This window comes from Wyeomyia smithii, chromosome 1 (assembly GCF_029784165.1).
Source record: "Wyeomyia smithii strain HCP4-BCI-WySm-NY-G18 chromosome 1, ASM2978416v1, whole genome shotgun sequence".
NCBI lineage: Eukaryota > Metazoa > Arthropoda > Insecta > Diptera > Culicidae > Wyeomyia > Wyeomyia smithii.
Window position 1 is genome coordinate 172,983,985 of NC_073694.1, and position 22,544 is coordinate 173,006,528.

The 22,544-nt window shown below is 40.2% G+C and overlaps 1 protein-coding gene across 6 annotated transcripts in view; it reads left to right on the forward strand.

Moving 5' to 3' along the window:
- LOC129732015 (translational regulator orb2-like) overlaps positions 1 to 22,544 on the forward strand; it is an 815,319-nt gene that overhangs the window by 185,305 nt on the left and 607,470 nt on the right. For all 6 annotated transcript variants that reach the window (XM_055692491.1, XM_055692477.1, XM_055692467.1 and 3 more), the window contains one exon: positions 3,411 to 3,516. In XM_055692491.1, the coding sequence (XP_055548466.1) occupies positions 3,411 to 3,516 (106 nt within the window). The remainder of the gene's footprint in view (positions 1 to 3,410; positions 3,517 to 22,544) is intronic.

Here is a 22,544-nt window from a genome sequence, read left to right on the forward strand (position 1 = left end):
AGAGCGATTGCTGCAATTGCAATTTTCATTCAATTATTGCATAAATTCTTCATGGTCAGATATACCCGCTGAAACTGCTACGCTATCCGTAACCATGCCACAGTTGTGACCGCTATACGCTGCCATTGGTATCCGTGCCCCCTTCATCAGCGGCTATCGATGCTGAGATCCGCTGCAACTAGTGCGCTACCCATTGCTATGCCACAGTTGTGGCCGCTATCTGCTATCGCTGGTATCCACTGCACTGCTACTACTGCTGCTAAGGGATGACTGCTGTTGTCGCTGTCTTGAACTATTATGAGCGGCTTCAGCTGAAACAGGCTCATATATAGGCCAAATAGCATATTTTAAATTGCAAGGTATTTGATTCTGTCGACCGTGCTTGGGATGCAAGCATATAACGACCAATCAGAGGTCGAATTTTATGTTTTGACAAGGCTTGACTATTTTCAATAGTACAATAGTTTGGATAATAAAATCACAATTATCTTTATTTGGGAAGAATCTTAGCAGATTTTCCAATCTATTGCTGCAAGAACGAAGGAAATCCATCGAATACTAACCGATTTATTAGCATCTGAAATTGGACATATTTTTCACTTTTTTCGGTTTTAAATTTTCATTTCACATCCCTATGTAGCCGTACTTCCTGAGAGAAGTATTTTACTTCGAAAATACAGCACGATTGCAGATTAAAACAAAAATTCAATACATGCGAAGAAATTATATCCTTTTGTAGTACCCTGGAAAAAATTGAGTTTTACCACTAACCGCAATGTTTTGGCGAGCGGCAGAAACATTTTGCCTACTGCATGAAGAATCTGATGATTTTAGGGTGCTACGAAACTTTTTTCTCTTCATTATATATATTATATTTTCAGAACTTTATCAGCTACTAATGAGATATTTTAAGTGAACCTGAATTTAGATTCTCAAAAAAATTACAAAAGTAACAAGATAATTGGTAAAAAGTGTTTTTTCAACGGGTGACAACTAAAATTTTGAAATTTTTTCTCAGGCTCTCTTACTCTACCTACAACAAACGTGCTCGGGAGAAATGAGAGTATGAGCTGTCTTTTCTCTTTATGTTTTGTTTGTACATGTTCAGTTCTGTTTCTAATGGCGTCGAAAGAAACAGGAAGCATTGTGCAAGCGCCTTGTAGAGTTTCAACTGAACTGCAAAAAAAAAAAATCAAGGCAAACCATTTCAAAAGCGAAAATCTTGCGGTTTCGCCTGTGTATAATTTCCTGCAAACCTGAACATTAGTTCGCCACGAAGGTGGTGGAAGACCGGACAAACTAATGAACAAAAAAAAAAACTTCAAACTCTTTGTCTGAATCGTGTTTTAGCTACCAATCAAGATGTGTAAAAGGATGAATATTTGAATACAAAATTGATTTCATTTCTTCACAAACACCGTAGAACGATATGTGTTTGGGTCAGATAGAGCACAATACGCCAAAAAACACAAACGTTCCTGAAAAACTCCTCGACTTTACTTATACCCCAAATACCAATAATCATCTAACCCACCGCCTATAAAATGTCAAAATTATTCGGCTCTTTCTGCTTTAAGTACAAATTAGAATTAAAAATGGTAAAACCACAGGAAAAAAAACAAACCCAACGTAGCGTGCTCGTATTGGTGAATTAATCATATAAACTAAAATGTACTCCATAACATTTTATAACGATCAGTAAAACGTCTGGCATTTTTAATGACTCACGGGGCTTAGCACGGTTCGTAGCTGCTTTGTCAATATATAACACGGAGCGGTGTTGGGCTTAAAATCATTAAAAATGCACTTCCGTAGAAGAGTAAACAACAGCAGCTGCCGTTAACAGTAGGTGACGCAGTGTCTAAAATAACTCGAGATCGAGCAGTAAACCGTGGCATGTGCCATTTGGTTATTCGGTAAGTAGTTTTACCTGGCGATTAACGCGAAACCGAATCCCGGCCCAAGCAAGTTTACGACTGCCGGCAGTCGTAAACATTCCCATGTGGACATGTGCAAACAACTGAAAATAATTGAAAAAAAAAGAGAATCGCGAGAAAAGTAATTTAAATCTAATTGTAAATTGAAAACTTTCAAATCTGTGCCCTTCATCATTTTTCAGAGACAAAATTTTCAATCTTGTTAACCAATAGTCTTTCCATTTGGCAATGCAAACATGAACGATTTCTTCTAACTGTTCCGCTCTACGCAGTTGTTCACCCTTTGAAATGTGGATAATATCTTCTGATGATCTATCCAGTTGTAATTTATGGCTAAACTAATGAAACACAGTTCGCGAATGCCTTCGGGCTGACGCCAACATTGCAATTTGGTTTAGATTTTTCCTCCTCCTACTGGTGACGACAGCAGGGAGAAGGAGAAAGCAGAACCCTGAGGCTTAGAAATCGGTACATTACACTAGAGTTAGGTTTCTTTTCAGACGTCCCCAGGAGTCAAAGCCAGGACATCTGAAAAAGCGAAACAAAAGGTGAAAGCATTAAGTTTATGCGTATCCTCCAACCTTGGCCAATCGACATCGACTTTGGTGGCTTTTAGATATGGAACGAGAAAGAGAGAGAGAGCAAAAGTTGTGAAGACAAACAGGAAGCCAATTATGGGGACTACTAATTTGGCTTTTTCGAGTTTAGTTATCGGTGCTGGCAGCGAATGAGAAGAAGCAAGCAAGGCTGGGCGAAGTTTGGGTCTTTGGCAAAGAACCGTAAATAAAACCTTACCCCGAGAAATCACTTGTGGTTGGAAGTAAATTTTCTATTTCGGTTGAGTAGAAGCTTAGGCTGCTTGATTTTTATTATGTCTGCAGACAGAGTCTCTTGCCAATTAAAGGAAGAAATGAGTGAATTCTGCAAATACCAACGTTTATTTTTCCCGATACATTCCTCGATCTGCGTACTCTGAAAAAGAATGTCACAAATCTTCAATGATTACTTGCGGACGCATTTAACTGTGATTACAAAAAACCTACTTTTCGCTGTTTTATAAGTCCAAAGAGCACCGTCTAAACTCTGTTGCCTGCTGGCGTCTCGCCGAATTACGAATTTCAAGCCTCGAGCCACTACTTTTCCGCCTTGGAAATTTTAAACAACTGTCATTCGGCTTACCACCGAACACTCACATAACTGTACATCCTCTTCCCCTCCTTCCCTGACCACAGCACCGCCGGCTCGCGAATCAAGTGAAAAACTTTGCACTTAATCGCTCTCACCGGAAAGTTTTACCGATTCCATTTTCGTTGTCGGCGGCGTTGGTGGTCGGGTGGTGGTGGTGGAAAATTCGACGGTGCGTTACGACTTTCGTCGCTACTCGTACCTACTGGCGCTGGGACAACAGAACCGACATTAATTACAACCGAAATCTTAATTCCGCCTCTCTTCTCCTTCTTCGTTTTTTTGCAGGATCGCACCGGAATAAACAATGGATTAGACATGCGTTCGCTGGAGCACTGCCTCAGTGACATCATGCGGAACGCAGGTGAAGCCTCCCAGCCGGATCATTTGAAAGGTGAGTGTCAGATGGTATATGGTATAGAATGTGTATTTTTCACAACATTCTTTACAATTTTTTTTTCTGAAGACTCATTATAGCATATATTATAGCATAATTTCATCGCACTACGAACTGAGCGAGACGCCCGTACTGTACATACTTGATACAGCTCGTGCGCTACAGCTCGTGAGACTTTCTCGTGTACACAGACTTCCTGTACACGCGCTGAAACGACGAGAGGTTTCTTTTCTTTTTTTTTCTTCGGTAAGAGACTGCGGCGCACCACACGTTGTCTTATCGCTTTACGAACTGAGCGAGACGCCCGTACTGTACCTTAGTGAAACTGTATATTAGAGAAATGACAAAGCACTCACCGTTGAGGAAACTGTCAATATCAAAACGGGCGAGCTGTATAATTTTGCATTGCCGTTATCCGTTTTGATGTTGACAGTTGCCTTAACGGTGAGTGTCTCTGCGTCTCTCTGGTGTATAGGCTGCCTAACGTACCTACATACGATATATGCCGTCAGACCCTTCTGAAGGTGTATTAATCGGAAGAATTCATAAAACTATATTACTACGATCAGATTATCACGAACCTTCAGAACCTGATTTGCAATAGCTATACACTAAGGTCGCTTTTACGCGGTTTTTTTACGTGGATTCCGGAATTTACGCGGTATTTTTTTTTCTTGCAGATTTCGGTTCCTCTTCACTCGGATTGCAGAATTTACGCGGGTTTTTTTTTACGCGGATTCCGGAATTTACGCGGTTTTTTACGCGGCATGTATCCCCCGCATAAAAAGCGACTTTAGTGTACTCAATTCGAAAATTCTATCCAACATCAACATGTACTAGAAAATATGAACAATTTCAATGGTTTTACTATTTTTAACTCCCGAAAAACTTATGTTGTAATTTCAAACCACATTTTTTATCCTTAGAACTACAAAACAGAGTTCTATCATAATATAGTCAATGACATCTAAACCGACGAAAGGAACACTTCTGTTAACCAACGTAACACTCTGCATCCGGTGCATTTTCGTACCGTTAGCATAATAAGTATAGTAACAAAACGTTCTTATTTCATGTTAACAAAAGTCGGATGAATTAATCATAGAATTTTGAATTGATAAATGAATGAACTAGGTTATATCATTGATAATTCTAACGGTGTTTTGATGCATGCTGCTATAACACCGTAAATGAAAAAAACATAAAATGCCCTGCCTGTTTCCTTCTGCGCAAAATCAATTTCCTTCTCGCACCATTAGCACAAAGCAACATGCGAGGCAAGCTCGCGAGACGAGCTCACGAGAATTTGCACGCAAGCTGTCTCAAGTACGCGACGCCCATGCACCGCACTCGTTAAGTTGAGAGACGAGATATCTTCGTGTACGTCGCAATAAAAATTCCCATGCGACGAGACATGGCTCGTACGAATGGTAAGTTTTCTCGCTCGCACGCTGCACACAGCACGAAGCGACTGAATGAGAAACGAGACTTGTAGCGCAAAGCACACTGTCTCTTCTTTGTGCGAGCGAGATTTCAGGAAGTCTGGTTGAGACCATCACCGCTTGATTTTATATATGTTAAAATAAACTCAAAAGGCAAATATTTCCGAGCTTTTTGACCTACTTTATTATATATGTTTCCGGTCATCTTCAGCGGGTTTTGCTACAAACTCTAGGTTATACCGGGCAGTTAAGCAGCTCGATAAAATCCGCTGAAGATGACCTAAAGAAATATAATGAAGTGATCGAAACGTTTGGAAATATTTGCCTTTTGATTCTAGTTTTCACTGAAAACTGTCGATTATCCAACATATAAAAAGTAAAAAAGCTTTTATTTGAGAAAAACAAACTTGGAAAGCAACTTCAAAAAATCTTTCGTCTCAAATAGAATGTTTCAAATTCTTTGGTCCCTAACTTCAGTATTCTTTGTTCTTGTTTTTAGATATTTTGATTTAGGATTGGCGTCATTTGCTTTAATCTTGGTTATGTCATCTGAATAAACTAATTTAAAAACTTATTAACGAGTTCTTGAGATCAAAATGGGGGCGGATGGTAGTTCCTAGCAATACTCATGGTACAAAATGACCATTCGTCTCCATGACCTAAAAAAACCTATTAATAAATTTTTTTCATCAATTTTTCTAGAGCTTTTTTTGTGATCGTTTTCTAGTTCTGGCTCTCTTCCCTCGAATTTTTTCGATACCCTATTTCAGAATTTTGTTCTGAATTGTCGATTTTTGTCTGCTAACGGATATTTGTTATAAAACACTTTTTGATTTCCCAAATTAACATTTCTTAAGTTAAAGTTACCAATTTGACTCGAACTATTATTTTTTTCTTTCCCTTTTGTGTATGTTCGGGTACGAAATATTTGTCCTTGCATGATTCCGTCTATTTTTTTTTTTATTTAATTTTTTATCAGTTTGTATTCGGTAACTAATTACTGGTCGACAAAACCGAAAGAAAAAAAATGGAATACAGCCTATTAGCTTATTCTCAAGCTAGCCGGCTTGGAAGTGCGTCAAAAGGCCAAAGAGTCAATGCTCGCCGTGTTCGTCGCTTCCAGTTTGCTTACGGCAAATAACAGGAGGGTTGTGTGCAAAGCCACGACCGCAAGGTTGAAGTAGAATACTTTTACAAGAAAGTTAACCCGGCTGCTTGCGTGTCAGTCATTTTTCTAGTAAATAAACGTTGACTAATCAGATCAATCGAATTTTACGCTTTAACGAGGATTGAACATTTTCAATAACATAGTAAGCTGCTTGTCATGGTTGGGGCTCGACAATTTTTAAATTTTGAGATGAAATTTTTTCGGATGTCGTGCTTCTGACTGAAGGTAAAGATAATTCAGTACGTTCTGACACACGGAAATAAAGTAAAATTTATAACTTTTACAAGTTTAAAAATGTAAATTAACTCAAGAGGAAACATTAACGCTTTAATCATCAGGTTTTTATTTCATCCTGTAAAGGACAATTTGTTGTTTAATTTAGTATCGGATAAGATGCCGATTACATCTTTGCATTATCACTGACAGAGCGAACAAAGTGTTCGTTGTGATAAAGTAAACAGTGAAATGCTGATATAACACTTAAAACTAGACGGCTCACGTGTTGTCAAAATGAGTCAACTTTTCATTGAATGCATTTACTAGTGCCCACTATCGCACAGAGACTGCATTTCACTAAAGTGCCTCACTGCATCAGCCGCTATCGATGCTGAGATCCGCTGCAACTAGTGCGCTATCCATTGCTACGCCACAGCTGTGGCCGCTTTACGCCATCGCTGGTATTTACTGCACTGCTAGTGCTGCTACTAAGGGAGGACGACTGCTGTTGTCGTTGTCTGGAACTATTATAAGCGGCTTCGGCTGAAACAGGCTCTCACATAAGCCAAATAGCATGTTTTCAATTGCAAGGTATATGATTCTGTCACGTGATTGGGAAGCAATCATATAACGACCAATCAGAGGTCGAATTTTTCGTTTTGACAAGGCTTGACTATTTTCAATATTCATAATTATCTTCTTTTGGGAAGAATCTTAGAAGATTTTCCAATCTATTGCTGCAAGAACTAAAGAAATCCATCAAATACTAACCGATTTATTAGCATTTGAAATTGGACATATATTTCACTTTTTTCGGTTTTAGATTTTCATTCCACATCCCTATGTAGCCGAACTTCCTGAGAGAAGTATTCTACTTCAAAATTTCTTTGGAGGCTCAAAAGACTCTACGCATTGTCATTTGTCTGAAACCCCTCATTTCAAGCGGAGAGAAGAGTGTCGTACCACCATAGAAATATTTCATGCTCCCAAAAACTTGTACTTGACAATTTTGGTGTCATTTGCTTTATTGGTTCTTGAGGTATGCAGAAAGGGACCCTTCTTTCCTGAGAAAGAAGGGGTATTAAACCACCATAGAAATATTTTTACTTCCAAAAACCTCCACATGCCGAATTTGATTCCATATGCTAGATTAGTTTTCAAGTTAATCAGAAATGCGTGTTTTGTTTATATGGCAGCTCATTCTAAAAGAAGAGGAAGGAAAATAGAGTCTCCAATCAGTGAAATAACTTACATCTAGTGTCTTCCTTTTTGTCGAATCAACTGGCTACAAAGGTTTTTCCTGGAGCTCAAACCGTAAAAAAAAACAAGATACAGTCTTCTAACCGTTCCTGTAAATTTTGGTGCTCCTAGGCAAGTTGGAAATGTGTAAAGTCTACAGAGGCTTAAACCAAATTTTTCCGTAGCAATACACACAAAAAAACAAGAAACGACGAACCTGTTGAACAAAAACTTTGCGGCCTATTGGCGCACTTCGAGCTAACTAGAGCTAAAGCATCAAAATTCCCAGGAATGGTTAAAAAGCTATAATCTTTCATATTTTCCAGTTTGAGTTCTAGGGGAAAACCTGCGTTATCGATATCCATGCAGTTATCATTTTGACTAGCAGAATGTACCCGGTCTTGCTCGTGTAAAAATTTCTGTTTTTTCTATAATTTCCTATATTTCGATATATTTTTACCAACCCATCATTTCAAATAATATTTCTATTTTAGTTAGAAACTTCCTTATATACCACCTTTTTCGTTGATTAACAATCGATGCGGAGGCATTTCAGCTGGGTCGAGTGAGTTCAAAAATTCCGTTGGAAAATGGATTGCCTCATCAGCATCTTCGACGGTATCGATTAACTTACAATAAACTCAAATTACACTGAAATAAAAAAACAATAGCCTAAGCTCACCTCTGATAGTTAAAATTATTGCTTGCTATGTCTTCTCTCTTTACTTTTTTGTGTAAACAATATCAATATCATCCTTATAGTTGAACATCAGTCTTTATGAATTAATTAAAAATTTGGAGATACGGGGACTATCTCCACTTTTTCCTCAAGTTTTGAATAACTTCTAATGCAGAAAAACAACCCTCACTATACCAAACGTTCGGACACCAATTTTCGGTTTTGGGGAGTCAGCTCTGACCTATGAACCTAATATCAGGGAGTATTTGGATATTTTTCTTCTTGGATTTGAAAATAGAGTTGGACGCCCGTTTTCTAAACAAAGTTCTTTTTCTAGAAATATTGACATTAGTTAACCATTTTACTCAGTTTTACACAGCTTGACAGAAAGCAGAAATCACGGAATTGATTTCAAAACAACGTTTCAATATTACGTCGAAGCCTTCTTCTGTATTCTAGTAACCTTTCCAGAAAATGTAATCCGCCATGCACGATTTAAAAATTTGCGCCGGACAGGAATAATTGGATTCTGGACCTCATCTTGATATCGAAAATATACATATTGCAGAGCATATATTCGTTTTTCATAAAATTCTGAAACCGGATGTCGCTATATTGAATTTAGAAAATGTCGTTGGACTTTTATTTCTGCTTTCTAAAGGTTATCCTGTTTCCGGAAATACCAATGTTTGGAGGTTTGTTAACGTTTTCTACAGTTATATACAGCTTCCCAGAAACCAAAAGTCGCCATCTTTGTTTTAGGAAAACATCGGACATCATATTCCGGTCCGAGCTAAAAACTATCGTATTCATTCAGAAAGTTCCAATAATGCATGAAAAAACTTGATTTTCTAACCAATTAAGACCCCCTCTTCCTTTAGGGGTTGCTCCTTCCTTTTCCCAATACACCAAAGTCGCTATTTTCGCGGGGGATACGTGCCGCGTAAAAAACCGCGTAAATTCCGGAATCCACGTAAAAATAACCCGCGTAGAAAGCGACCTTAGTTTATTTCTATGACCACTTCCTTTGTACAAAGAACACGTATGCCAAGTTTGGTCAAATTCGGTACAGTCATTCGAGAGTTATGTTGGAATATACATACATACATGCATACAAAACTTTTTTTTAAATAAATAGCTGGATTTTAGAAGCTCTTATCTTATTTGATCGATGCTCTCAACCAAATTTTTATTCGGTAATAGTTGAGCTTCAGCAACTGTTCCAAACATATTTATTATCCAAAACGCTAGATTGGACTCTCCGTTATTAAATTATGCAAGAAATATGCCAAGAAATCGTTCCAAATACGGGTTAAAGCAGGTTGGATGCTTTGAAACACTTCTCTAGAAACATTTGCACGAAAACCGATTTTCGGCTGCAAACAAACGTCACTACGTTTCAAAAAAGGCCAATATTTGGAAATATATGATCGATTTTCGTATGACGACGTCATTCCGATTCCGAAAATACCCATATTGCCAAGTATACAACACAATTATTAATTTTCGCAGATTTCCAGAAACCGGAAGTCGGCAACCCAAGTTTCAAGGTATCGTCAGACACCGATAACCGGTTCTTAAGAGTCATTTTTGCTCCGAAAATACCAACAATGGGAGGTTTGTGAGCGTTTTCCACAGTTTTAAATGGCTTCCCAAAAACCGGAAGTCGGCATCTTGGATTGGAAATGGCATCGAACATCATGTTTCGGTCTCTGGACATCAACTTCCGGCCTCCAAATATGACCAAGAACCTGAAAATCATCAAATTTCAATGCAAGGTTTCCATTATGTATGAAATTTTTTTACTTTTAGCCCCCTCCTTCTTCAAGGGTGACCCCTCCCCCTATCCAATATTTCTATGACCACTTCCTTTGTACAAAGAACACGTATGCCAAGTTTGGTAGAAATCGGCTCAGGCCTTCGAGAGTTATGCTGGAACATACATACATACATACATACATACATACATACATACATACATACAAAACTTCTCTTTTATATAACTATAAAGAAAATTCCGATTTTACTATAAAGGAAATTCCGATTTTATATCTTAATTTTTTTCTGGTCTTAGATTCCAAACTTAAATTTCTTGTTACAAGTTCTAGTTGTTTGCGCTTAGGTTTTCAGCTATTTTGAAATTTGACTGTTGTTTTTACAACAAGTTTCTGAATTAGACATGTAATAACTGGATTGGAGATGTTTGATTACTTTATTTGTATAAATGTGCTCTTCATAGTTTTTTTTTTCCTAATTTAAATATTCATTTCTCATACCTGATTTTCATCTGAAGGTACAAGATAACTTTTCCATTTTGAATTTTTCATTTTTTATGAAAATAATTTTCATTTATCTTTAAGTTATATTTTCGTGGAGCAATTTGCATGCTCTTTCTATTCTTCTTTCTCATTTTGCTGGTAATATTTTATATCTTGTTTTCGTTTTTTTGACGTAGGACTACTTTTGTCTTGAAACTGGGGGCGCAATTTGAGAATCTAGCATGGAGCGCCTATATTTCCGTCATTTCTTATCAGATTCTCGAGTTTTGGAATCAACCAATCAGAAATTCTTTTCTGGTAGAGTTCCTGTAACAGAAACAATCGATTGATTGAGATACACTATTGAGAAATTGATAAATAGCATCGATTGTCTAAATCAAACCCAGCCAACACTAAAGTTTACGAGCGATTTGTAAACGATTTGTTGTTGTTTTGCTCACTCGAATGATACGCCCACCAGAAGAATAACTCTCAGTAGTCACGTGTAAAAGCTAACATGCAGGAATTAAGACTTCATTGTTTATCCGATCACTGTGGCAAGAGAATGATTTGCTGGAAACTGGACCGACCAGCCAGTAAGTCGGAATTTAGTAGACGGCGTTTTCAAATATGAATATTTGTTTGTTTTTTGTCTTAAATCCCGCTAATTCTTTCGCAGCCTTCCATAGAGGACGGATCAACAGAATAAACCGACGGGCCTCACTGCACAGTACTGCTGAACATGTCCGCACATGTTAGTGTTTTTGCCTGGATGTGGTGCGTTCGCTTGCAGCCGTTTGCCCACTGCTAACAGTTGGTTTTGCGTGTGCTGGCAGCTTGTGTTTACTTGTAATATGTGTTGTTTGGCTGCTTGCAGTGTGTGTGAATAAATAACAAGGGAATTAGAATCATCCCTGATCAAAGGTCAATGACAATTAGATATGATTAGATATGATTCAACTTGCCTGTGTCATTTTTATGAAATATTGATGGCACTGTTTAGCGCCCGCAAATCATATAATTGAAGTAGCAGATATTTTTCTACTACTCACCAAAACGTAGCTGGTAGTCGTAAAACTAGAACTCGGAATACGGTTTTAAGCTCAAATATTTCATAGATAGGCAAACCGTCTAAATACTGACTATCACAGCTAATTTCCCGGAAGTGGCCCTACAGTAAAGAGCTATACATCACTGAGTAAAGAACATTCCAAGAAACGAAATGGTATTTATTAATTATCCTTTTTATTCTACTAGCTATAATAATTTAGTTTTTATGCTGTTTTTAGAGCCGGAAATGAGGTTTTATACTATCCAATATGGGTATTTGAGAAACCGAGATGATAATCAGAGATCAAAAATTACCTCAAACTTCATTTATAAATCCATGGCTGCAGCATCCGATTCCTAGGAAACAGTATAAAATTATTGAACAAATCCCACCCCCTTCAATATGGATATATTTGAAACCAGAATATGATACCCAAAGACCGAAAATCAACTTCGGGTGCCATTTTGAAGTTCAAGATAGGGACTTCCGGTTTCTTAAAAACGTCCAGAAAATGTCTGAATAGCACAAAATTTTTCGGATTCGAGATTATGTGATGATGAGTTCAGACGCCATTTTGCAATTCAAGTTGGTTGCAGCTTCTGGTTTACAGAAAACAACCTAAAATGGCCAAATACCACCCAATATGGATGTTTTCGGAGCTAAAATCATGCCTGGAGACTGGCAATCAACTCAAGACGTTATTTTAAAGTTTAAGGTGGTGCTTCCAAAGGTTATTTCCAAAGCTGCAAAAACGTGGTCGAAATTATTTTGACCCAAAACAAATGATATTGGAGTGGTAGTATCTTCAATTGAACTGTCAAAATTGGTTGAATAGCTATAATCTTTAATTTTTTTCCGGTTTTAACTTTCGAAGTGCACCTTTGTACACACAAGATAGTCTGCTTTTACCCATGCTGAGCAACCTTAAGCTGGACAGCAACAGCCCTTGGTCTCCCCGGGACCACCGTTAGGCATTACTTCAAGGAGAGGGCCTCTCTGGGTAGCAGAGAAACCTATTCAGGCCAGTCAGTTAGCTTGTTAGCTAGTTAGCTAGTTAGTTATTGAGCTATTGACTGGGGCATGTCGATGGTTTCCCGTCGATTGGTGCCTTGCAAAACATTTACGATCTGTGATGCAGCCTTGATGACCGCACTCCAGAGTTCCCTATTCTCGCACATCCTTCGCACAATATTCTCTGGCGTGGTGTCCGTTCCACTTATTGCCAGCATTTCGTGCCTTATCCGCTCGAAACGCGGACATGTGAAGAACACATGCTCTGCGGGACACGTAGAGGACTCCGCATACCCGAACCTATGCAGGTACTTCCCAAACCAGCCATGGCCTGACAGGATTTGTGTCAGATTGAAGGTTACTTCCCCATGGCGCCTATTAATCCAGCATGCTAACTCTGGAAGGAGTCGGTGTGTCCATCTACCTTTTGTAGTGTTGGACCACTCCCGCTGCCACCTAGCCATTGAAGATGACCGTATGGTGTTGCGTATACCCCTCGTGTCACGTTGGTTGAAGCACTCTACATCCTCTCTGACGATGATGCTGATGGGCATCATGCCAGCCAATACACAAACCGCCTCGTACGACACTGTTCGGTATGCACATGCGACCCTTAGGCACATAAGCCTGTACGTACTCTCGAGTGTTCCGCGATGGTACGAGGTACCCAAAACCTTGGACCACACGAGTTTAGACGTAGTCACGCTAGCAAGGACTTTGCGCCTGCTGTCACGGACCGCTGAGCTGTTTGCCATCAGGCGGGATAATGCCGCTACAGCCAGGGAAGCTTTCTTGCAGGTATAATCGATGTAACTCCCGAACGTGAGCTTGTCCATCGATCATAACCCCCAGAAGCTTCAAGGAACGTTTTGAGGCGATAGTGCATGCCCCAGCACTGATCGATGCTTCCTGTTCCAAATTCCTATTATTTACAACGATAACCTCTGTCTTATGGACTGGAGCTAGCGCCAGTTTTCTGGAGTGCATCCAATCTTTCACTACGCGTATGGATAGCGCGGCCTTTAACTCTACCTCTCTAATTGACTCGCCATAGACCTCGAGAGTTATATCGTCGGCGAAGCTCACAACCAGTAAGTTTTCACACGTCGCCATACATGGCATTCCACAATACCGGCCCCAGGATGGAACCTTGCGGTACATCTGCGGTGACTGGGACGCTTTTCTGACCTTCGTTTGTGTTGTACACTAGCACTCGATTCTGAAAGGAGTTACCCAGAATCTTGTACAACGGCGCCGGCACTCTGAGGCTCTGTAGCGCTAAGGCTATGGAGTCCCAGCTGGCACTGTTAAACGCGTTCTTCACGTCAAGCGTGATGATCACACAATAACGAATGCCCCTCTTCTTACGTTGGATTGCAACCCCGTTCTGGTGACGGAGAGAATTGCATCCACCGTATGCCGATGGGCCTTCGGCAACAGCACCAGCCTCTGGCGCTTCCACCTTCCTTCCGCTTCCATCTGCCTCTGCCAGTTCGTGGCTTGGAAAGAGGTCCTGAATGATCGTTTCTAGCATCGCTGGTGATTGTTCAGCCGGGGCTAGCGCACCTCTAGACTTGGTCATAACGATCCTGTAGGCGTCACCCCACGGGTTCGAATTGGCACTGGCGCATAGTCGTTCGAAACAGGCTCGTTTACTGGCTCTGATTGCGCTTTTGAGCGTTGCCTAAGCGGATCAGAATGCGGCACCGCGTTCCTCTCTTTGCTCATCGGAACGCGCGCGTTGCATCCTCCGTCTTGCGCGGAGGCATGCACTACGTAAGCCAGCTATCGTTTCGCTCCACCAATATGTCGGTGGTCTACCCTCCCTAGGCCGACGAGACTTAGGCATCGTGGCCTTGCACGCCCATGACGACCCCAAATTTAGATGATCCGCACCCGGGTGTGGTTCCCCGCTCAACAGCCCAAGCGTTAAAGTCACCCGCAACCACCAACGGCCCTAGTATCGTCAGTTTCACGGTTGCTTGGTCGACCATCTGTGCGAACGTTTCGGTAGACCAACTTGGCGGAGCATAGCAACTGCAGTAGAATACTGCATCCACCTTGGCTATCACGCTGGAGGTTGACACAAGCTCCTGAACCGGGGACCTGTCTTTCGACTTGTCCGATACCCAGTTACCGTTTCTGGTCAGGATGCCCAACCCACCTTCAACGTGGCCTTCTTCAGGGCTAGCGGAAGCTTTATGGTAGCAACCTGGGTCCCTGCCGGGCCCCTACGGAGATGTACTACCTCCGCGCTCACCACCACTCCACACTTCCGCTTCTAAGCTTGTGCTTTGTCGCACCCTTCGGTAATCTCATCCAGGTTTTTGAGCTGTAGAGTCACTTCTGGGGTAAGAGCTCGGATTTGAGCATTCTCGCCTAACACTTCTTGGGCCGCCCTTTTTATAGGCACAACCCTTGCCTTTCGCCTCTTTGCGGAGTTCAAAGATCATCTCGCCGGTACGGGACCGACGAATTGACCTGACACCCGCGCCGAGGTTTTTGTGCTTGGGCTCGCATCTCATGGCCTTTAAGACTACAGCGTATTTAGACGCATCCGTCTTAAAAATGAGCGCGTCGCCCTTGTTCCTTCTGTTCGAATCCTGCGGTTTTTGCGCCGCAATTCGCGAGTCATTCCCGCTTTTGCCGCTTTTTGTCCACCACGATGGTCCATTCACCTGCGCCCGTGGCTTCACAGTTCGTCGGTTCCCTACCTGGATGAGCTGACGGGCCAGCCTGCGGGTTGTCTTCGAACAACCGCCCTCGTTAAACTTTCCTGGGGCCGCTTCCCCCGGAGATCCTCTAGTACGTTTGTCGGTCGGTTAAGCTGAACAGACTCAGTTTATGTTAAAACCGTTTAATCGATTTGTGCCCGAGGGGTCCATCGATATGAACTAACCAAAGTGGTTATAAACGTCGTGGTATAAAACCATATTCCATCTCAAAATCCTAAAACACAGCGACCAGTATACCATAATTGTAACCTTACTGGTATCGGTCCCAATAGGCGGGTTAGTGCATTTGGGTGATGGGAGCGGCACTACACGCTCCGTCGAAGCTGCTTACGGGTGGCCGTCGCCAAGCGTTGACTCGTGGAGGCCAGCAGCTTGGCCAAATACAAGATAGTCTATTGTAGTCTTAGTGTTAGAGAGAGTTAAAAATGAATGTTTGCTAAAATTTACCGCTTCAGTCCATTAAATTGATGAATTCCATTTGAGTGTGTTTTCTAACTTATTGCAAGAAACATATTGCTATAAGTCAGGGTATCGTTGTTCTACGTTAACCTTGCGGGCGTGTATCTTATACAACCTCTTTTACTTTTTTTATCGTGTTCCTATAGGCTTGGAAACTAATGAACCGATCCACGTGAATTTTTGTATATGGAGATTTTAGGGGCAGGAAAAGGAGACTAATATATTTCGAGTTCCCTTCCTATTCTTAACTCCAATTTCAGCACAACTCGAGAATCAATCTAGCAAATAGAAACAAATTTGGTATGTTTTTAGAGATAACAAATATATCCATGGTGGTTCAAGACTCCTCTCTCTTCCGTAAGGGAGGGGTCATATACGAACAAATCACAAGTTTCCGCACATTTCAAGAACAGGTTGAGTAAATGTAACCAAATTTGGCACGTGAATGTTTTGAAAAATAAAAGATATTTCTATGGTGGCTCTATACCCCTCCCACTTCTGAAAGGGAGGGGTTCCATACAAATGAAACACAAATTTTTACACATCTCGAGATCTAATCAAGCAAATGGAACCAAATTTGGCATGTTAAGGTTTCGAAAGGCAAAAACCATTTTCATAGTAGTTCGACACCCCTCCCTTTTCTTAATCAGGCAAATGGAACCGAAATTGGCATGGTAAGGATTTTGGTAGCAAGGAAAATTCTCATGGTGGTTCGACACCCCTCCCTCTTCTGGAAAGGAGGGCTCATATACAAATAAAAAACAAATTTCATCCTTATTCAAGAACTAATGAAGTAAATGGAACCAAATTTGGCATGTGGTGGTTGTTGGGAGCGAGAAATTTTTTCATGGTGATTTCACACCCCTCTCTTTTCTGGAAAGGAGGGTTCTTATAAAAATCAAACATGAATTTTTGTATAAATCAGGAACTAAACAAGCAAAGGGAATCAAATTTGGCATGTGGAATGGGGAGGGGAGGGGGAAGGTCTCCCTTACAAATTAAAAAGATATTTCAACCAAAATTTCCCAAAAACAGTCTAAAATCATCGGGATGATGCACAGAAGCCTAAAATCGGTTTGACACACCATTTTTAAATTTAAGATGGAAATTTCCGGTTTTTGGAAAGCAACCAAACATGATCGAATACCACCCAACATGGGTGTTTTCTCAGAAAGACGCTCCAAGGCCAGAAACTGGCTCCAAATACCGTTTTGAAATTCAATGAGGCGACTTCCGGTTTTTGGAAAACAGTCGAAAGTGACCAAATACCACCCAATATGGGTATTTTCGGAACCAGAATGACGCCCAGAAATTGACTTTACATGCCATTTTGAAATCTAAGATGACGCCTTCCGGTTTCTGGAAGACAGCCTAAAGTGACCGAATATCACCCAATATGGGTATTTCCTTAAAAGTGATGATGCACAGAAGCCAAAAATCGACTTCTGACACCATTTTGAATTCTAAGATGGCGACTTCCGGTTTCTGGGAAACAGCCGAATACCGCACAATACGGATATTTCCGTAATCAGGATGATGCATAGAAGTAAAGAATTGAACATCATTTTTAATTAAAAGACGACGACTTTCGGTTTCTGGAAAACAGCTGAAAATGATCGAATACCATATAATATGGATATTTTAGAATCGAGGTGATGTACATAATCCAAAAGGCGAGGATGTTCTCATTCCGATTATTGTATCCAATATCCGATTGGTCATGAGTTTGCAGCCCATATACAAATTCAAAATAATTCGGAATGTTCGAAATTATTTTCATTATAAAAAAAAATTTGGGCGGGACAAAGTTTGCCGGGTCAGCTAGTTTTATATATTTCTCACGTGACGCTTTTTATGTTGTTTAGTTGGTAATCACTGTTGTTCCTATTTTGGAATTTTTTTCTCGTTAAAGTTTTTGGCCTTCGAATATTTAGTTCTCGATTCTTCGGTTTCAGTATTTCGTTTTAAATTTTAATTCCGACGTTCTCGATTTTTTTTAGTTTCGCTTTTCAATTTTGCCAAGATGGAGACGCATGGTATGGTACGGCTATGGTCATAGTTCAAAATTCAATTGCGCCTCCACAAATATTCGAACTAATCGTAAAAATACTGTTTTTTTTTGCAAATTTTCGATACCAGTTTCTGTGTATCATTTTATTTGTGTGTTTTTTTTAAATGTTAAGTATATATCTAATTTATACCGGTTTTTTATTTGTTTAATTTTTTCTGGTTTCGTAGTTTTTTTTGCCGCTCCGAAATATAAAATTCAAGTAATAAATTTCACAATCACAATCTGATTATTTACAATTTTATTTAACAAAATAAAACATCAGACTTTTTTCTTTTTAAACGTAAAACTTTCAAAATCACAATGAAACTACCTCGAAATAAATTATTTTCGACGCCCAATCAATCAAATGACAATGGTTTTCCAACTTGTCCGTCCACCCGAAAGGTAAACCACGTTCCCGGAAGAAGTCCATACCCATAACTGACGTGTGGCACTGGCAAGCAGCGGCACACAATTTTACAAGCAAAGCGAAACTCACTTACAATCGATTTCTTCGGAACGTGTTACAGCGAGCGGGTTTTGTCTTACTGCGACAAGTCAATCGGACAAACCGGAAAACCGAAACAGGAGTGCATTTCGGTACCCACTGCAACTCCGCTCGCTATCCAATCCCAAGGATAACTGCAGCGCACAATTGCACTTGTTTGTGTAGGACGTCGGGAGTGAATTACTTGTTGCCGATCAAGCCACACACACACAGCGAGAACCGGACGTGCTTCGAACCATTGGCGAACGATTTGCACGTGTCGAACGCATGAACTGAGCTTATCGAGGATGAAGAAAGGACAGGTACTAAAAACAATAAACACGATGGGCACGTTGTGTTTCGTTCCATAACTCTCGATTTAATTCAAATCCCCGTAGTGCGATGAAGAGAGAGTCTCGTATAACTTCCTAACATTTTCGATCAACTTTTGTATTGTTTCGAGAGAACTTTTCAAAGGAAAAACCTTGGCAGGCCGCAACACTGAACCACCAGTTGCGGCAGTAATTAGATTACATGACAGTTTAATCTTCCCCAAACAGGATGCTTCAATTGCCTCCTGCTGGGTCATATCGACCAACGACGAGCAAACAAATCGAATCAACCTCGGCAGCAGTGGCAGCTAATCAACCTTTTCCGGACCCGATACGAGATCGACCGGTTGAAAGTCTAAGAGGGCAACAATTCCGATCGCTAAACCATCGTCAGCAGGTCATGAAAAAGTTTTCCTCCGGCACCCGCCCGGCCAATACACAAAAGGGTCCCCGGCGAATGCCACTGTGTTTTGCAGCAAACACAGACATTGTTGGGTATAGGATTTAATTAAAATTCTAAAGTTGTTAGGCTATTAAGTAACGTTCGGGTGGTGTGTGGGTGGTGCTGCCACGCTCTGACGCGGGCGAGGGGCTGAAATCTTCTTCGATTGACCTGTCGGTTGGATCATAAAAAGTAATTCATTAGTGGTGGAGTGGGATTTCTTCCATCGAAACCAGAAGGGAAGTAAAAGGAGATGATTTCTCTCACACTGCGATGGCGATGGCTACATTGATTCCGAACCGAACACCAAACGAAAGTACTGTGAAATATGCTCCAGCCGGTCGGGTCCAGGAGTGGGGAACCTTTTCAAAGCTAATGTAGATACTTGATCTTCGAGATTAGCAACTTATGAGGTGTGAGGCTGTTTCGAAAATTGTTTAGATAAATTATTTATTTAAGGATTTCTCGACGTGCATTTGGCTCGAATGTTAATGGAGGCGCAATATAATTTTGAACCACGAGCGTAAACGTACCATACCATGCGCCATCATATTGGTATTTTTTTTAGGTTATCGAACCGAATTTGTTGAATTTCAACTAAACTAAACTACATTGGCCCACGGCAATGATTGTCAACACTGGGTGGTACTGCAACGCGCGCTGACCAGCGCGATATCGTTTGTTATTTTGCCACCTGCTCTCCACATTCACCGACCCGGGTAGAACCCGGGAGAAACTCCCAAACCGGATTCCGATGATTAATGATAGTGTTTGCCTACGTCAGAACGCTGGCTGTGATCGAAATATCCCGGATCTCGTCACTCGTGCTTTTTTCTGATCCTTTTTTTTTGTTTCTATTATTTTCGTCCCTTTCTGCTGATGGCAGTGAGAGTTTTTCCTATTGATGAACTTCGGGTGATATGCCTGTGTTGACTTTTTACAGTTTTTTCTTTTTCTGTTGTGTTGTTCGTACGGTTGTTCACAAAAGCGGCCTAGTACGGGGCCGAGTGGCAGAATAGGGTTGTATGTGTGTGTTTGGTTGGTATCTGTGTTTTGGCTGTCAGTTCGCAGTTGATGTCCGCTGTGGTGGAATGAATTAATGATGTGGCGATAAATTGGCTGTTCCGTCAGTCCAAACCAGAGCTAGGGTTAGGAGCTGGAACTGGAGGTAGCATAGTTAGCAGTGTCCGCGCGGTTCAGTACAATGGGATGGCAAAAGGTCGAAAAGTGCTGTGCTTTTCCGTTTTGTGTTTTTGATGGGTTAATTTCCTGACAGCAACGCGCCGAGGCTACGACAAATATATAAATAGATCCCAATGGGGATCACGGCGGCACGTACTAAGTGATACGCTGAAGCCTGCGGCTGAAGTATGGACTTTTATCGTCCCTTGACTACACAACAAAAAATACTAATTATCATTCATTTTCTTCCGTTCAAAGTTGTCGTGCGAGCTTTGGAATATTTTCGAAAGTACAAGATCATTCTCGAGGGTCATATTTTTAATAGAAAGTCGAGGCTTGGAGGGTTTTAATAACCAGTTTTTTTTGTTAAATTTAAATCTTCCTGTTTCCCGATATATTAGTCAAACTACTCGTTTGAATGTAATACACAGGCCTTTGGGATAAGGGCTCAGTAAAAAATCTGCTTTGTAGGTATTTGTACTGTATCTTAAAAGTTAGTTAAAAAGCAATAACGAAAAATTTGTTTTTTTTTTGTAAAAAATTTGTTACTTAAAACGCAATAAAAATCATTTTAAATTCATTCAGTTTGTCGTAAAATGTAACAAAAGTTGCCGAGTATAATATTTTTCTCCAGAATTAAGCAAAGCTTTTGTGTTACATTCCGATTCGGAACTCGACCATCTGTTTATTATACACAGACTTCGCAGCCAACTGTTAAGTGTATAGGACAATTTCGAGGCTGGCGTTGCGATCCTACTGACACTAACAGTCTCTCTCGAGCCGGGACTCGACCATACGACGACTGGTTTGCTGGGCCAGCATCGTACCTCCAGTCCAACTGGGACACTCGACCCCGTATTTTCTGACTTTGGGTCTCATCCCGGTACCGGAAGCACATATATTGGTTGACATTTGACCTTTTTCGGCTGCTTCCCCGAAACCTAAAGTTGTCATCTTGGATTAAAGAAATGGCAACTGAAGTTTATTTCCGATACCTATGAACCATATATGTGATTTGGATTCCATTTGAGTTTAGTATTTGGTTTTAGCAGCGTTACCGTCACGTGCACGTCAAGGGCTGTGAAAAAAATAAATGAAAAAGTCATCTTCTCTCGTTTAAAAACAGAAGAAACTGACAACATAATTTTAAGTCTCAATTTTAAGAACAATTTCAACCGTAAATTTCATACCTACTTGAACAGCCTCGTACATCGAGTTGCAGTTCTATAAAGCAGACAGCATAGCTTGTTCAGGTAGTCCATCTTTTCAGGAGTGTGACTACCCAAATTACAACAGACTTACTTTTCTGCACCAAACACGAAATGTTTGTTCTAAATTTGAAATGTTATCTGAAAATACACTGGCATATGAACAACCTGGCGATGTCTGAACAAGTATAATTGTCTGCAATTTGTTGTTATCTGAATTTAAAATATTACACCACCTATAGGAAATATCTATAGGAAATGCCTGAACAGCATTGAAAGTCTTCTGATTACCGACTTGATTAGTATTAACAACAGGTGGTTTTGAATGCCTACGTTATTTGGATGCAATAATTTTTGACCCCATAGGACAATCTTCGAAAATAACATATCATTTTCAGAAGCTAATAAGTACATAAAAAGCTTCAATAAATAACAACGGATATAAGTTGGAAACTCTGCCGGTTGAGGTGCTGCAAAATCAAACCTTTCAGTCTTACACTTTAGAGAATTGCTGTCTTTAGCAAAGGTGTAGATCATATTGTCATAAAAAACTTTACTGAAGACAATTGCTTCTAACCTTTCTCGTTTTGGAGATATGACATTCCATATCAAACAAATCTCTAAAATTTGTTTTATTTTGAATATTGAATATCCAAAGAACTGTAGCATTTGGAAGTCTACAATGTTCAGAATTTTATTGTATATCATCAAAACATACAACAAACATATAAAGAATCAAAATAGATAGCTTTTACACAGACTGAACTATTACCAGCTGTGTTCAAAATCGTCAGCTTTCTTTAAATTTACTCTCCAAAAATTAGTTTTCTTGACATACTATCTTCAGAAAAAAATTGGCATATGAAGAGCCTGAACGAATAACAACAAGTTTTACTTTTAAACTCCGCTGTTAAAAACGCTGTAAAACCTAACGTTTCTGCCTTACACTTTAGATAAATGGTATCTTCAGCAAAGTTGTTGATAATGTTGTCGCAAAAAACTTTACTGAAGATAATTTTCTTCTAGCTACTCTCGTTTTAGAGATACACCGTTTCATATCAGAGCA